General features: G+C 42.0%; 1 protein-coding gene across 1 annotated transcript in view; it reads left to right on the top strand.

Annotated features, from left to right (window-relative positions):
* Positions 1-1163: 1163 nt before the first annotated feature.
* SPATA7 (spermatogenesis associated 7) overlaps positions 1164-17625 on the top strand; it is a gene marked incomplete at its 5' end in the record, with an annotated part of 49020 nt that continues 32558 nt past the window's right edge. The window contains 4 exons of the mRNA XM_056851838.1: positions 1164-1245; positions 3177-3272; positions 9036-9083; positions 17228-17361. Of these exons, the coding sequence (XP_056707816.1) occupies positions 1164-1245; positions 3177-3272; positions 9036-9083; positions 17228-17361 (360 nt within the window). The remainder of the gene's footprint in view (positions 1246-3176; positions 3273-9035; positions 9084-17227; positions 17362-17625) is intronic.

The raw sequence follows: 17625 nt of genomic DNA, 5'->3' as shown, positions 1-17625 counted from the left end.
ACAGATGCTTGGTTTTGCAGTTCTCAAAACTATGAAATTTGTATATGTAGAGATAACATGCCTCTTCTTCACAGCAAAAACATTACAAAATAAAATACAGAGTTGAGAAAAAGACCTTAATCCCACTGTTCTTTTGCAAATCTATGTACACAGAATCAACCCCTTACCCCTTAAATGCTAAATTTCAAGAAGTTAAATGAATTGAAAATTCATTGATTGTTTGGAGTGTTTGAAAATTGATTGTTTGGAATAGATCTGCACAAGGAGCTAAGTGTGAGGAGGGAGGGGCAAGCAGTAAAAATGAAAGTAAACCTTTTGAGCAAAATATTCCACAAGTCTTGGGATCTTTGTGTGTATAGCGTGAGGGGGAAAATCATATTATTATCATATTCTCTACCTGGAGGAGAAAATCAGTAATGGCAGCAGGCTGTAAAAGAGACCCAGTTTGGCTGGCAACTGGCAGGAGATGGAGTCAGGGAAATGGGGTGTGCTGGCACTGCACATAGCATGATGTCACTTCTGGGGGGGGGACCGGAAGTAACATCACATCACTCTAGTAATCGCTGGAAGTTACGGTATGCCATGCCCAACGCCTGTTTTTTCCCCCACTGCCACCACTCAGAGAGGTGGTAAGAAGAAAGGGTTGCCAGCAGGAGATCTTCCGCCATGGTGGGGGACCTAGCAATGCTACTCGTAGCCTAACTTCATTGAGATGCTGTGAGGATAAAATGGAAGAGACCAGTATTTGTAGCCCTGAACTCCTTGGAGGAAGTGTGAGATAAAATGTTCTTAAATAAATATGAAAATCCTGCCTTTCAGATAGCTCATTAGAAACAGATTAAATCTGACCCCTGCTAAAGACGGTTTTTTTATAGTGGTTTGAGGCCTCCAGTTCATGCTAGTACATGCCAACAATTAATGAAAACAGCTATATTAGCAGAAGAGGTTCCTACATATTCATCTGTCCTGTTCTGTGAATATAATAGCATTAAATTAAGGTCACCTCTCATGTAATTTGATGATCTTCCCACAAACTCATGTTTCTCACAATCAGGCAACCATAATAAAAATAGAATTGGTTTTAAAGACCTACGTCTTGGCTTCCTGCCCTTGTTGAAAGCTGTGTTTTTTTCTTTCTAACTGCTTATTTTTTTATTATTATTATTAAAGTGATCGAATACCAAGCCATTCCTAGGTATGGACCTGCAAGCCCATTCAAGGGACATTTAAGTACTAAAAGTAATGGTAAGTAAATTGCATACTGTTCAAAATAAACAGATTTCATAAAATAGCTTCCCACTAAAAATATTCATTCTGTGGACTACAAAAACATTGTCTGTTACTGTGATAAGACCTCAGTTAATATCTTTCAGTACGAGGATGTTAGTCAAGTTAAAACTTAATCCATTGACTAGCATTTAAATAATTAATTAATTAACCAATTACATAAATAATATAATATCACAATTCATAAGATAGCTGATGATGAACATGGCCACCTGCTAAACCTCTGGGCCTTGAAAGATGACAAACATACAGCCTCTTGTTTGAGAAAGAAGAAATTCAGGTATTGCTGTCCCACACCATTTAGGGCAGGGGTGTCAAACTCAATTGTTACGAGGGCCAGATATGACATAAATGTCACTTGGTCGAGCTGTGCCATGTCGTGCCAACACATATTGAGAATGGGAGGGGATGGCTGCCTTGGCTGGCTCGCGAGCTGGATAAGAGCTATCAAGGGGCCTTATGTTTGACACCCCTGATTTAGGGGTTTATAGGTGAAACCCAGCATTTTAAATCATTCCCAGAAGCTAATTGGGAGCCAGTGAAGCTGTGCTAAACCTGGTGTAATGTGGTCAAAGCGGATAGCGATTCCACCATCTTACCAGTTAGGTGATCGGTGTTTGCAGTCCTAGTTATCATGAAGTGTGTTACCAGCATTTCCAGGTTACAGTCCTTTAACCTCTTTCCTCCAAGGTGGTCACATTGACTTCATAATGGGGCTATTCTGGAGTAGGTGCACTGAGGACCTCAGTGTCATATGCAAGGCTGTGTTTTGCTGCTTCAGCTGTTTAGAGCTAGACATCTCCCCAGTGTTGATCAAATGGCTCTGTAATTACTGCTTTGCTCGTTCATGGCTTGATAACTGAAGGACTGCATTCCAATGTGAGTGTTGAGTTAGTTAATGTGTCTGTTTTAAGCATTTCCATAGCTTTTCTACTGTCTGCTAGGGCTGGTCTGCTGGGCCTTTGTGGACTCAGAGAATTAAAAAAATCATTGTAAAAGTCTGGAAACGGGCGGAATCTGTAGAGATGGACTCTAAAGTAATGGTGGCTTTTAAGAAGGCTTGCTGTTGGTTTTGTGGAACCCTGGAGGACAGCTGAAATCTGTCTACTTACCATTCAGATTCTGAAGTCTTGGCGACCACAGTTAAAACTAATACTTGAAACACTGAGGACATTGAAGAAAGAATTATCCTAAGTTGAATTAAGTGTTAAAAAATAAGTCAGGTCTTAGCTGAGACTGACATGATGGCCTCCTCATCAAATACCCCATTACTTGAGAAGAATTCTCTACTGGAGCTCTAAATGTTGTTGGCCAAACCAATTATTTAATAGTTCTGTTTTAATTGCCATTGAGCTATTCTCCTTTCTTAAGACGCTGCTTCTGCAGAAAGGCAAAACTGATGTAAAGAGGGCTCTAATTCTGGAATGCAGTCCACCAGGGTGTTCTTCTGTACAGGCCCCAATGGCATGAATGGAAGCTATGCCAAGAGCTGGTGGTGAAAAGTGCCATCAAGTCACAGCCAACTTATGGCGACCCTGTAGGGTTTTCAAAGCAAGAGATGTTCAGAGGTGGTTTGCCAATTGCTTGCCTCTGGACTTTCTTGGTGGTCTCCCATCCAAATACTAATCAGAGCCGACCCTGGTTAGCTTCCAGGATCTGACAAGATCAGGCTAACATGGGCCATCCGGGTCAGGGCATACCAAGGCTTACTTACAGTTTATTCCCATCATGCCACTTACTAATTTTGGTGCAGGACAACTTCCTGCCCTTTGTGGTCTTTTCAGTGCCCACTTGTCATCTTTGTACTTCCTTGTTCCTGCCCGCTTGTTCTGCTGCCGCAGGTCAGTACTTCTGACTTTGTAATAATCATGTGTATTTTAATTTTGCAGCTTTCTGCATTGACTCCTCCTCCCGCAGACTAAGTAACCAGTACCTGATCAGGGATCATATGGCTGTTCACTACAATAAAATCCTTTCAGCCAAAGGTAAAAACGTACATAGATGAACTCTGTGCAGACAGTTCAAGTTCTATTGTTTATTAGTATGTGCTTGTTTTTCTGGAATGCACATGTAGAAAGGCCCTGAGATACTCCTTTTGGATTATGTGCCAAGGCTGTTTAGCAGAGATGGCTAACCTTTCGGACAAGTATATTGCAAATTAAATCCTAAGTAGGAGAGAGTGCCACTCTAGAACCGCCTGCGCTACACGTCAGCTATGCTACTGTATTGTTCAGGCTGTTCAATACTGTGTTTGTACTGAAAGTTTAGCCCTTCCCTTATTCTCCCCTATCCAACTTATCTCCTCCTTGCATGCAACTGTTAGCCATGAGTGCAGTTTTGCTTTAAAAATGAGAGATTAAAAATAATCACTGACATTTAAAACCTGCCATTTCAGAATTTAAAGTGTCCACACTCACCAACATTTGCCAACATTTGGTAAACTTAACCAGTAGTTCTGATATTTATGCATTTTGAGGATACCCCTCCAAATAAAAGCAAAAATAAAAGTGCCAGACTGAATGCAGCTTGTACTAATATATCAGCCTAAAGATCTAGTATCATTAAACTACATCATTTGCCATTTCTTGGACTGGTGAGCAGATATTCATTCTTGCACTGCTCCAAAGACGGTGATGTATCCTAATTAATAACTAGCACAAATTTGCTGCCGTTAATTATCCTCTTTTTAAATTGCTTCAGTGCTGTTTCATTTTTACTCTGTTCAATTCTCTCTGTTTATAATCTCTTATTCCAAGTTGTCCCTCTCATAATTAGGAACAAGAGGAAAACAAGTGCATTGTCAGAAAAAAGAGAACTTTAAAATATATATTATCAGTTTTATGTCTGTGTATATTTATTCATCGGATTTAGTAGGGCTGCTTTATAGCTAAATCATTCTGATTTTAATCTGTAATAGAGAGATAAATAATTGTACTTGATTTGTTTAGTACAGTTTGTTTAGTCCTTCCTTCAAGGAGCTAAGGGCAGTATACATTAGTCTCTCCTCCTCCATTTTACCCTCATGAAAGCTCTGTGAGGTAAGTCTACCTGCCCCAAGGTCACCCAGCAAGTTCCCATAACAGAGTGGGGATTTAAACCCAGGTCTTGCCCAGCACTCTGACCGCTACATGCACCCTGCTGACTTATTCACAAGTCTGCCTTCTGTGGTATAGTTAATACATTTTCCATTAACGTAAAATTCAGCACTGAGTTGTTTCATTCAAGTTACTAGTTTTAGCAGTCACTCCAAACTACCGGTAGTATCCGAATCAGTTAATTTCCCCACATAAACCATATACATTAACTTTGTAATCCTCCTGCTACTGCCTGCTTTACAAATTTATGAAAGCCTTTGAGCGCATGAACACATGAAGCTGCCTTACACTGAATCAGCCCCTCAAGGTCAGTATTGTTTACTCAGACTGGCAGCAGCTTTCCAGGGTCTCAGACAGAGATCTTTCACATTAGATGCTGCCTAGTCCTTTTAACTGGAGGAGCTGGGGGATTGAGCCTGGGACCCTCTGCATGCAAGGAGAGGCATTTCCTTTGATCCACAGCCCCCCACCAAAAAAACAAGATTGGCAGCAGCTCTCCAAAATCTTTGGTAGATGCCCTTCACATCATATACCACCTGATCCTTTTAACTGGAAACACTGAGAATTGAACCTGGGACCCGCTGCATAGCAAGCTGATATTCACTGAGCCAGAGCCCCTGGCCCCTGAGTACTCTGCTTTTATTTAATTTCTATGACCAAGTGTATCACATTTCTACTTTTTAAAAACACAACTGGATTAAATAGCAGTGCACATTATCATTGTTATTCATTTGATTCGTTATAGTCCTGAAATCAATCTTGCTCACCACAGCTTCTCTATAGTAGATTGCTCAAGGCCAGTCAGTAAGTTCACTATGAATTTCAACCCAGTTTCCCCATACCCAGTCTTAACAAAGTGGATCACACACCTATCAAGCGTATGTATACAAGATTTTTATAGCTCATTGAACATCACGGTAAAATAAACCAGCAGATGGTTTTATTGGTTCTTGAGAGTTCACCATCCATCTGCATGCTTCACGGCTCTCATTTAATTCCAGGCTCTTGATGAACATAAACAAACATTAGCTTGCGGTAGACCTAATGCCAAGCCACCGTTTGCTGCCGTGTGAACGAGCTACGGGGATCCTCTTGCTCGCATGCTCCCTCCTTCCTCTCTTTCTCTTCTACTGGTGTGCCATGAGCTAATTAGTATTTTCCTCTTTCATGCCAGACTGTGGTTTGCCCTTAGATTTCATCCAGGAAGCTATGGCTTGTGTTTTTTCTGGCTCCCAATGTACTATCTATTTTGTAGGTCCAACACAGACCATCCTTGGCCAGCTCTGATATAACAGCAAGCTGTGGTTTGCTGGAAAAGTGCAAATGACTAATTAAATTCCAGCACAAGAGGGAGAGGGAAGTGTGAGCACACAACTCGAAGATAATCTCAGGCATGTTTATGTAGGATCAGATTATTTTCTAGCATTATGTCTGCCCTTGTAGAAGTTACGCCTGATGTAAGTTCGTGCTATTATGTGACATTAGAAATCTGAGCATTTCATTTCTGAAAAACAAGCTTCTAGCCTAGTTAAATTGTGGAACTCTCTGCCCCAGGATGTGGTGATGGCTGTCAACTTGGAAGGCTTTAAGAGGGTTCATGGAGGATAGGGCTATCCATGGCTACTAGTCAAAATGGATACTAGTCATGCTGCATACCTATTCTCTCCAGTATCAGAGGAGCATGCCTATTATGTTAGGTGCTGTGGAACACAGGCAGGATAATGCTGCTGCAGTTGCCTTGTTTGTGGGCTTCCTAGAGCAGGGATGGGGAACCTCAGGCCCGGGGGCCGTATGCGGCCCCTGAGGACATTTTTTGTGGCCCTCGGGAGCTCCGGGACCCTGCCGCGGAGGTGGAGCGCAGGGCTGCCCTCCCCGAGGGTGTTCCTGGGGCTGCGCCTTACAGGGGAGCTGTGGTGCCCTTTGGACCTCTTCTCGCCGACTGTTGGCTGTTGGTCGGCGAGAGGAGAGGGGAGGGATGCTTCCCCCAAGGCTGCCCCCTACAGCCGCGGCATGCAGGAACGCTGCGGCACATTGTAAGCCCCTCTCGCTGCCTGTCGGCTGTTGAGCAGTGGGGAGGGGGAGAGCCCGGCGGCTCCCGGCAGCAGAGCATGCATGTGGGAGCCGATCGGGCTTCGGGGCGGGGGGCTTTTGTGGACTCTGGGGGGAGAGGGTATGGTGACTGGGGCCCGGTCGCGCAGGGCTCCGTGCACCGGCGTGTGTGGGGGCAGGGAGGCTGGGGCCTGGTCGCGCGGGGCCGGTGTGTTTGTGTGTGTGGGGAAGGCTTTTCTCTTTTCTTCCTCTTTTTCTGTCACTCTTTCTCCTTTCTCTCCCTCTTTTTCTGTCTCTTTCTTTGTCTCCTTCAGTCCTTTTCTTTCTTTCCCTCCGTCATTTTCTTTCTTTCTCCCCTTCTCTCTATTTATTTCTCCCTTTCTCTCTCTTTCTCCCTCCCTCCCTTTTCCTCTTTCTCTGTTTTCCTTCCTCCCTTGGTGATCGACTGTGGTCTGCACCCCCCTGGCGCCTGGTTTGCTCGGGCCCACCGCTGGCTGCCCTCCCGCCTGGGAGGGGGGAGCGGGGGCCCCTGCAGGTCTTCTCTGTGTGGCCTCCCCTGGGGTTGCCAACCTCCAGGTGGTGGCTGGAGACCTGGCAACCCTAGCCTCCCCCCCCCACTGGGAGCTCTACACCTGGTATGGCCCCTGAATGATGTCATAAATGTGCAAATGGCCCTTGGCAGGAAAAAGGTTCCCCACCCCTGTCCTAGAGGCACCTGGTTGGCCATTGTGTAAACAGGCTGCTGGACTTGATGGGCCCTGGTCTATTCCAGCATGGCTTTTTTATGTTCTTAGCCTTTGTGAGCTAAGTAAATTATCAAGTGACAGATGCTAGAAAAACAAATCGAAAAGTGCCAGAGGACTACTTTAATTAGGGCAGTGCAGCCAGTTTACCACATTTGTTGCAGCAGTTCCTGAAGATGAAGTCCTGGCCCTGAGACAAAAAGCTGCTTGCACTAAGAGAGACCTGAAGAGTGCAGGCATTTTCTGTTTGCCACTTCTGGTGTACCCTGAACCCTTATCTCCATTATGAGAGCATGCTAGGAGAGAGGATACCTGCCCAGGTAGCAAATTAACCTGATTGAATGATATACAGAGAATGCCATTGCAGAGATCAGTTCCCCTGGAGAAACTGGCTGCTTTAGAGGGTGGACTCTATGGCATTATACCCCACTGAGTTCTCTCCCTTTTCCAAACCCTGCCATCCCCAGTCTCCACACCCTAATCTCCAGGAATTTACCAATCCAGCGCCGGCAACCCTAAATCCAACCTCCAGAGGAATACCAGCTGACCTCTTTCCCCACCCCCTTCCAATTGCCAAGCTAGAGACAAAATGAATGGGTGGAAAACTGGAGTCTGTATCTTCAGAACTTTCTGGTAGTCCACTTTAGAATGTGGTGGTGAACACCGACTTGCTGTCTCGCGTTACATTCTCAGGCTGAGCCTCCAGGAAAAATGCTAATTGCTGACCAGGCTTGAAAAGCTGTAAAATGTGTTTTCCAGCAAGATCTTAGATCACACACCGACCAGGCACGAGAATTAAAATTGAGTGTGCTGAATTCACAAGTGTCATTTGAGCTCTATGCAGCTGGCTATCTGTGTAATTTTGTTGTGGGGGGGGGGGGAGAAAGTGGTAGGATGTTGTGTTAATGAGCTTAGAACTAACTGGGTGCATTGAACTCATTGGGTCCAAGAACACCTATTTGTGCTGGATTGTGGCCAGACTAATGGTGCTGGATTGTGACCAGAATAGAGCTGTTTTTTCCCCAGTGGTACAACACTACATTTTCTGAGGGACTCATTGCTCAAATTATCTCCTCATTGGGAAGACAGTTCCCCCCCCCCAATGCTGCTTTGGGTACCAGAACATCTAATTAAGGCTTTGGTCCATATTTAAATGCTTTGCTTGATAAACAGGCTATTAAAGCATCTCATCATTTCAGAAGGGGCTGATTCAGGAGGAGTATTGGAAACTGCATGCGTAATACGTACTTATACCATTAGAATATGTTAATGTGGTCAATCTGGTGTCTTTCCTATGCATCACTGCCTATATTCACAGAAACTGCTTTATGTATAGGAATAGTCAAGATTCAGTACTCATTAAAGCAGGGGTGTCAAACTCAATCATTACAAGGGCCCGGATATGACAAAAATGTCAGCTGGTTGGGCCATGCCTTGCCAGCCTTATGTTTGACAACCCTGCATTAAAGCCTTGGAACAAGTCAAAAGATCCCTTATTGAGTATTATTACTTCAGGAACCAGTATACCCAGAGCTGTGGTTTCAGGCCGCCCTGTTCTTTAGCTCAGTTACACTTTTCCATAGATGCAAAAGTACAGGGCAGTTTTCATTTACAAACACTGTAAACATGGGTCTTAATTAAAAAAATATTTTTCTAACATTTACTTGAATCTGTAAAAGCAAAAAATGTGCTTGTGAGAATAGAACAGAATATTTAAAAATGCTGTCAGGCTTTCATGGTTCAGTTACAGAGGTTTTTATTTTGTCAGAGGCGCTTTTATGGACATTTATAGCCAAGACAATTGTAAATTTTAAATAAATTAATTCACTTACTTTTCATTTTTGTGTTGTTTTGCTTTCAGCTGCTGTAGACTGTTCAGCACCAAAAAGCAGGCTAAACAGCATAAAACGTAAGTATTGCTGGGAACTGTCTGTCCTTTAAAAACTTCCGTAGAGATATGTTATTACTTCTTAACTATTAACTGTGCTGAGTTTCATAGTTTTACATTGACACCTAATGCTGTTCCTGCCCTGTAGGGCACAACCTTCCACCATCACCGAAATGAATTTTTCGTAATTTTACTAAATTCCTCAAGTCTTTTTTTTATTTTTTGTTCCCCACCCAATTTTCTCCATTCATTTCTAATTGGTCTGGAACCAACGTGTCTTAAGAACTGTTTGCTCACCTATGAAACTGACTGTCAGATCAGATTTATATACAAGGTCCTTACTTCATTACTACTTCTTTTGGGAACTAAGCACTTTTTAGGAACTAACCATCATGAACTGTTTGGAAGGAGAATAGAACACATCCATAGGCGTAACCTGCCCCTGAAAAAACTTATGGTTACAAGTTTTAAAACACCCCAAATACCCCCAAATAACCCTTTCCTCGGTTAAAATGCCTACAGCCTATACCCCCATTAAAGGCCTAGCCAGTAAAATGGCCTTCCAGATACTTCCTAAACATTTTAGAGATAGTGCCGTACGCACTGTGAAAGATGGGCAAAGGCCCTGCCCTTTTCTGTGTACAACCAATCCTTTTTATGCCTTGTTGGAGTGTGTGAAGAGCAGGAATCAAGGGCCCATGGAACTTTGGAGGAACTAGATGGGAGCTGACAATAAAAATCCGTTAAACTGCTGTTTTCAGTCACCCTGGGATTTATGCCACAGGTGTTGGTTTAGGAAATCTGAGGTCTCAGAGTCTGGCTTCTGAGGAGGCAATCTAATAAAGTGTGGTTTGTAGGAGAGGCTCACACTTAAAATTTAGTTTCTCTGTATTTGTGGGTCAGACTAGATGTTGGTTAAAAGGTCACAAGGAGTCCTAACTAGTGACTTGGGGAACACAAGATCCTGAAGAATGAACCATAACCACTTAAGGATTACAATAAAAGTCCATAAGATGGCTGATAGTTGCTCTCTGCCTCTAAATTCATAAATTCATTTTATGAATAATTTTCCTACTGAATGTGCTCAGCTCAAGCTGTGTGATACAACTGTAAATGGTTTTAAGCCTTTTTGCAAAACAGTGTTTGAACCCCTTCCAAAGGAAGGAAATAATAATGATCTCTGTAGTCTGGAAATCAGTTGTAATTCTATGAGATCTCCAGGACCCACCTAGAGGTTGGCACCCCTATGCTACTCTGTCCTTCACAATTGGTGGTAGAGGTGGGATTCATCCAAAAGAAATTTTTCCATTTTCTTAATGGCTGAAAATAGCATCCTGGATCAGTCAAGCTAACTTTGTGAGGTAAAATTTTCACATAACTCCTCTGAAAATGACAAGGGGACATGAAGAAGTAACTGAACAGGCTGAGGGTGATGGGATTGAGGCTGAAGTAACTTTAAGGACAAAACAGCTGGAAACAAAGAAAGTAAAATTAGAAACTGAAATGGCTAATATAGCTCACGAAAATGAGATAGAGAATTAGAAATAGAGAATTTGGAATCCCAAGGTTAAGAGAGCAGGAATGAGAATTGGAGTTAGCTCAGTTAGAACATAGTAGACAGCAGATAGAAAGAGGGAAGTTCAAAGAAACCACAAGTTCAGGCTGCATAGGCTGCAAATGGAGGAACTTCTTCCAAGGGCAGAGCTTAGCCAAATTGGTGGGGTTACCTCAGAAAGATGTTAGAAAGTTCCCTGAATATCAAAAGGGGAACAATTTATTTATCTTTGACAGAGCTTGCAATGATGTTGGGGTAGCAGATAAGTTACAATTTGAAAAGTGGCTCCATCTCTGGGCATCAAGCAGTGCAATCCTAAATAAAGTTATACCCAGTTACAACATAATCCTAAACAGAGTTACACCCTTCTAAACCCATTGACTTCAATGGATTTAGAAGGGGGTAACTGTGTAACTGAGTACCCAGCTTGCTGGGGGTAAAGGGAAGATGACTGGGGAAGGCACTGGCAAACCACCCTGTAAACAGTCTGCCTAGTAAACGTCGGGATGTGACGTCACCCCATGGGTCAGGAATGACTTGGTGCTTGCACAGGGGACCTTTAACTGGGATTACACAGAAAGTGCATCTGTCAAAGGAGTACATGCTAATCAGTTTTTCAAATTAACAAGGATATTCCTGCTGTTATCATACTATGCATGTATTCAAGATGGGGTTTCGGTTATTTTGTGGCTATTTCTGTATATCCACTGTAATTAAATGCAGCATGAGTACCATATCTTGATGTGGTAACAGGGCAGCCAAAACGATCTTCTCCTTTGTAGACAAAACCATTCCTCTCTTTTCTCAAAGGTCCAACTACTTGAAAACAGGCAGCCCATTCCTGAAGGGAGGGTGTAGATGGGTGGCGACCGGGAGCAGTGCAGCCACATCCCTCCTCAGAGGCTTCCCGGCTGCCAAAAAAACAAAATGAGCATTTTATAGTCATTTTATAGAACAAAAATTCCCCCATAGAGCAAAGCAAGGCTATACCACCAAAACACCTCAGCTCGAGGGAGTGGTCCTGGGGCGAAAAGGGTTTGGATGCTGATTATCGTCAGCTCCACCTCTTGGAATACCCCTGGAAGCCTCTCCCACACAGCAGCATGGGCTTTCCCTTCTGGGAATTCCCTGCTGGCGTGGCTGTGCTGGCGGTGGGGGCCAGCGCAGTTCCATGACTCCCCAATGCTGGCGTTTTTGCCCCCGGGACAGCATCGATGCCACTTTATTCCACAATAAGGTGGTACCTACGCCGGTGCAGAGTCACACTGGTACCTAAGGAGCTTCGCGGGCTCCCCCCTTTCAGGAATGTATGGTAAGGCATTTAAGTCTTCTTCTTCTTCTTTTAAGGGTTTTTATCTCCTTCAAATTCAATCCCAATTTTTTCTTTCTGCAGTCCCTTACTACATTTTGGTCACAAGACTCCCTCAGCCACCACCATTGGCTTTGGGGTGGGGGAGGTCTGAGGAAGAAGAGTTGGTTTTTATATGCCGATTTTCTCTACCTTTTAAAGAGAATCAAACCGGCTTACAATCTCCTTCTCTTCCTCTCCCCACAACAGACACCTTGTGAGGCAGTTGGGGCTGAGAGAGTTCTGAGAGAACTGTGACTAGGCCAAGGTCACCCAGCAGGCTTCATGTGGAGGAGTGGGGAAACCAACCGGTTCTCCAGATTAGAGTCCACCACTCTTAACCACTATACCACGCTGCTGAAGGAAGGCAAAGGCAGAGAAAGATCCATCTTCATGAAACAATCATGGTATCTCACCTTTCATTTCTAAAAGGTGGGCAAATAAAAAAATCACTGTACTTTAAGTGACTACCCTTGGTGACTTAAATTGAATAAACATGGCCTTTCATTAAGGGAGAACCAGTACGATGTAGTGGATAGAGTAGTGAATTGGATTTGAAGTTGGGAGACCAGAATTCAGGTCCCTTCTCACAAAATAGCTTTGGACCAGCTGTTGTCTCTGTCTTATCTGCCTCACAGGTCATTGTGAGGATAAAAGCGTAGGTTATGAATGTCATACATAAATAATAAGGTTAACCATATACCTTATTATTTATCTGTGACATTGATATCTCATTCTCTCCTCTGCAGTTGCTTCCAGACAGATCCTAGTACATGTAAATATAGCTGCATATGTGGTTCTTCCTGATACCACATGTATACATAACATGTCTCCCAAGGAGCATATGGAATGCCTAGTAGTTCCATAAGGGTAGTCATGATAGTATCTTGCACTAGTCTGGTGTCGTCTTGAAAGCTAACGAAATTTTTATTCCAGGATAATAAGAGCCCACTTTCAGACAAAATGAGTGAACCCTCAGTTTGCATTCTTTTTATGTCCAAAAGCAGCAGGGATAAGGGATAATGAAAGTCACAAGTTTTGTTAAGATACAGATATAGTAAGATGAGTATCCCAAGTCTTGATTTGATTCAAGGGATACCTAGTACCCACAAGGCTTATGGTTCTTTTGCAACCCAAGTTTCATAAGGGACTCTTCCTTTTGTACCAAACAGGAGCGATCCTAAGCCAGTCTACTCAGAAGGCACTCCCATTTTATTTACTGGGGCTTACTCCTAGGAAAGTTTTCTTAGGCTTGCCTTTAAGTTGCTTATATGGCTTGTACAAGATAGAGAATTTCCTCCTTTTTCCTCTTTTTTTTTTAAGAAAACGATTTGTGACTGTTTTTATTATTGTTGGGCTGACTAATGGTTTGCAGCTAGGGTCCCCCTGTTATTTTTCAAAATCAGTCAATGCTCATAAAATGTTTCAGCCCTGAAGGGCTTGTGATGTATTTCACAATAAAGAAAAATGTTATCAGGAGAGAATGGCAAGGTGTTAACCTTTACATAGGAACCAATAATGAAGAAAGCTTGCATTTCTCTTGGATGCCCCAGCTCTGTTTTTTCTCTGAGCATTTTATATGTAAAGGTAGGTGGAAAGTTCTCTGTACTATTTTTAGGTATGATTTTGAGCTATGCTAAAATACACTGTTTATCAATGAACTTTATTAAAAATGAACAGAAAATTTCAGTCAATCAAAAAAAGAGGAACATGTCTAAGAGGAACATAAGTCAAGCAAGCAAGAACAAAAGCATGTTCAAAACCGAATATTTTCACCATTCTCCAAGTAATTTTAATGTTTCCATCTCTTTAACACCTGAGAACAATAAGGCTGTGTATAGGTGATTTGCTTGGTAACTAATGTGTTCGTTTATTTTACATAACTAATGATTTCTGTGTCCCTACATCATCTACTTAATGTAACCCAACAGGTGTTAAGTTAGTATATCAAAATTAAGAAAAGACTTGCAGCTCTTGCATTTCTGGACATTTGGTCTCACTTTTTGCAATCTTTTGTAGTCAGGTATATTTGCAACTGATGAAGTGGGTTCTAGTTTACACAAGTTTGTGACATGATATGTCAGGTGGTCTTTAAGATGCCCTATGATTCTTTGTTGTCAAAATTTGCAAGAGACTAACTGGAATATGTCATTTGGGTTGGTGCTGTGTTGGATGTCAGATCCAGTGGAGGAGGAGGATAATGATGATCCTCCTCCTCCACCACCACCCCATCCACTCAATTCTTTGTGTCTGTTGTAACCATGTTTCAAAGTAACCTGAATACTCTCTTGAGCTCATTGGGAGAACCTGGTTTTAATCTGGTATCTCAAGGCAAGTTTAGGATTTTGCAGGCTCTAAGTGTATTCGGCATGCATGCTTAAAAGCAGATCCGATTCATTTAATTAGGACTCCCAAGTAAATATTGTAGGATTATAGCCTTTCTGCCCAATTTTCTGCAAGTTTACTCAAAAGTAACTTCTACTGAATTTAAGTGGGATTTATTTCTAGTAGATGTGTTTAGGCTTGCAGCCAAGTTTATAAAATAGCAAGATATCCATTACCTTTTTCTGGTTTACTTTTTTAGATGGTTTATTGACATCACATTGGCACTCCTTAAGAAACAAACATGATACTCTGGTTGGCACTGTCTCTGAACAAGTGAGCATGTCTTTCACGTAGGGTGTATTTAATTGCAGCTGTTCTTGCCCAGTGTTTTAGCCAGCAGCAAAGCCGGAAAGCTGCCATGCTAAAGACAGTACCAGGCATGCTCATGTGGATTAGATCAACCTGACTGACTCAAAATAGCAGGTGAAGTTTGTCATATCTAAGCTGTGAATCACTGGAAGCCCATTGATTGAGACCAGTGGGCCAGAGGAATTCGGTGATTGCTGAATGTATGACAGAAACATGCCAAAAACTCTGCCAAAGAAGACAGGTGTGGATGCACATGGCTGGGTTGCACAAGCTGTGAAGATCCTTTCAGCTTGGCAGGTTTTCTGCTGAGTATATTCAGAGTGCATCCTGGACATTGGGATAAGAAAGATTAAGGGAAAGAAAGTCTCCTGCTGTGGCAGATAACAAACATTTTGAGAAACTGGTCTGCCAGTTAAAAGACATCCATATATCTTTCTTGATCTTCCTGTAACTATAGGTTCCCCATCATATGCTCTTCCCTGTAACAGTTCATACTGGTGGTTTTATATGTAGCCTGTATTCCAGGCCCAGTGTTTTTGTCTATTTTATTGTGTACACCAAATAAATATTTTACTTTATAAGAATTTTTAGTTTCCTGCTCAACCCTTCGGTTCCCAGCATTCATCCAACTTCAGTTCAGTTGTTTTGTGCCTCCCCTCCATCAGAGGTAGGATCTGGCTATAGTTATCCAAACTACAACAACTTGAATGTCTTCTCTAGTAGGAAAATTCTGTCCGCAAATCCTATAGAATAATTTGTGATGTATGTATCTCCCCCTACATTGTCACAAGGATTCCATAAGAAAATATTGGGGTATGCTATACCCACTGACCATTCAAATCAGCTTAACTAAATAATAGGTTAATAGCAATTGGTTTTTCTTGATTATTCAGACAATGGTTGACAAAAACAATATGTGATTTTCAGAATGTACATGTGGTGCTAGCTAACTATCATTTCAGATTCCACTTATGAAAATACAGTAACTGTTTTTTTCTAACCAGCTCTAAAATTCCATTTGTATGAAACTGGATAAACACTTGAAACAGTTTTTTAAAGTAGTTCCAAATATAAAAGCTATTGTTTTAATATAATGTTTAAATATAATATTGTGCTTCATCTAGAATTCTGCATATGCCTTTTTCCCACATGCTGTCCCATACATTTAAGAACAAGATAATGTATCTGATTGCAAACGCAACAGCAAGAGATGAAGCCAAAGCGTTACCAGCAATTTAATTAACTTACATTCATGTCATCATTAATAGAGATGATTCACAGATCACTTTACACAAGTCTGGCCTCATTGACTTCAGACACATTAGGGCAAAATCGGTGAATCACCCCCCACTGTAAGGTTCAGAACTTTGATTCATTTTACAGGAAAATCTTTTTAATTTCTCAGAAATAACTGATAGCCTTTTGTCTTTTTGAAATTATCATTAACAAGCACTGAGCAAAACTTTCTGGTTACATTAGGTTGAAAGAGACATTTCTCTTTCAAAATATGGTGCCAAGCTGTATACTTAATTTGTTAATACAGGTGGGAGACCCACAAGGACTTGCACAGGGCATCTCATTTTCCCCTCTACTACTTCCTCTTTCATTTCCCTGAAAGCCCGTGTATCCTCTCCCCTTTTCCTGCTTTCTTCTTTCTTTCCCACACACCAACCAACTTACCTTTTTCTGCTCCCCTATCTTCAGATTTCCCTCTTTCCCTCCCCCAGCAGCCTACCTGGGAAAACTGGCCTAGTTATGCAGTGAGGAACCTACGAAGACTTGTGAGGGCATACACTGCTTCTCATGCTATGAGGTAGAACACATGCATCAAAGTATCTGAACCAATTGTTAGTTATAACGTTGGGAACCTAAATGTCCACCACTGCCAGTAGGATAGTTTAAGGAGACACATTCTAAATGCTTTTGATTGTTGTTTATGGTCAATTATGAAGATGTTCATGAACCATCAAAAGAAAGATCCAAAGATAGGCAGACACAACTTATAGATTTCAACAGTGGTCTCAGTTCCACTGAAACATTCTGGAATAAATTGTTTAAAAATGTAACAAGGTAATTGAAATTGTTTTAAATCGTTTTCTCATTTGCTACATTTCAGCTAGCCTGAAATCCTGATTTAAGATTGTATGATCCATGTACTACTTTGTTATTCTGTCATCCATCCAAGGAGCTCAGGGTGGAATACACAGCTCTCCCCACCCCACTTTATTCTCACAACAGCTTTGTGAGGTAAGGTTAGGCTGAGAGGGAGTGACTGGCAAAAGGAGGTTTGGGGGAGATACAAACCCTGATCTCTCGTCCTGCTCTGACAACTTAACCCCCACTATATCATACGTACCCTCAATAATAACAGTCATTATGGTTCATTGTTTGTTTTTTAAAGCAAGTTTATCTGATCAGCAGGGAAGGACCACATGCTGAAGCAAACAGATACCTGAAGACGAATCCCTCTTCTCGTCGCTGAGCCTCATCATCACCCTGTAATTTAACTCCAGAAATAATCTTAATAAGATTATCTGTATTTATTCTGGTTTATTATTATTTTTTCAGTGTCAGATCAGCAAAGAAGAGAGAAGCTCAAGAAGGAAATAGAAAAGTGCGAGAAGGAAATGAGCACATCCAAAAATGCGTCCCGATCCAGTTCTAGGGAGAGTAGACGACCACTGTCAGCCACGTACAGAAAGGTGGGTCTGACAGGATTTCAAAAACTTCACTACCGTTGGTCGTCTTGTTTTCAGTTTGTTACTGAAGAGATTATAATGGGTTGGATCCTATTGTAGTGCCAGTGGAAGCTGTTGGTGGAGGTGGAATTTTCCAATATCCTCTTGTATGTGTATAAAGTATATATAAAACATAAATGAATTTGGGTCCCATCCCCAATATATCTAACTATGTAGATGCAAAAATTCCAAAATATTCCAATATACGGAAAGATCAAAAATATGGGC

The sequence above is a fragment of the Euleptes europaea genome, chromosome 6, assembly GCF_029931775.1.
Source record: "Euleptes europaea isolate rEulEur1 chromosome 6, rEulEur1.hap1, whole genome shotgun sequence".
In the NCBI taxonomy this organism is placed as follows: Eukaryota; Metazoa; Chordata; class Lepidosauria; order Squamata; family Sphaerodactylidae; genus Euleptes; species Euleptes europaea.
The sequence above is the reverse complement of the archived record's forward strand: the minus strand, read 5'-3'. Positions and strand labels throughout refer to the sequence as shown.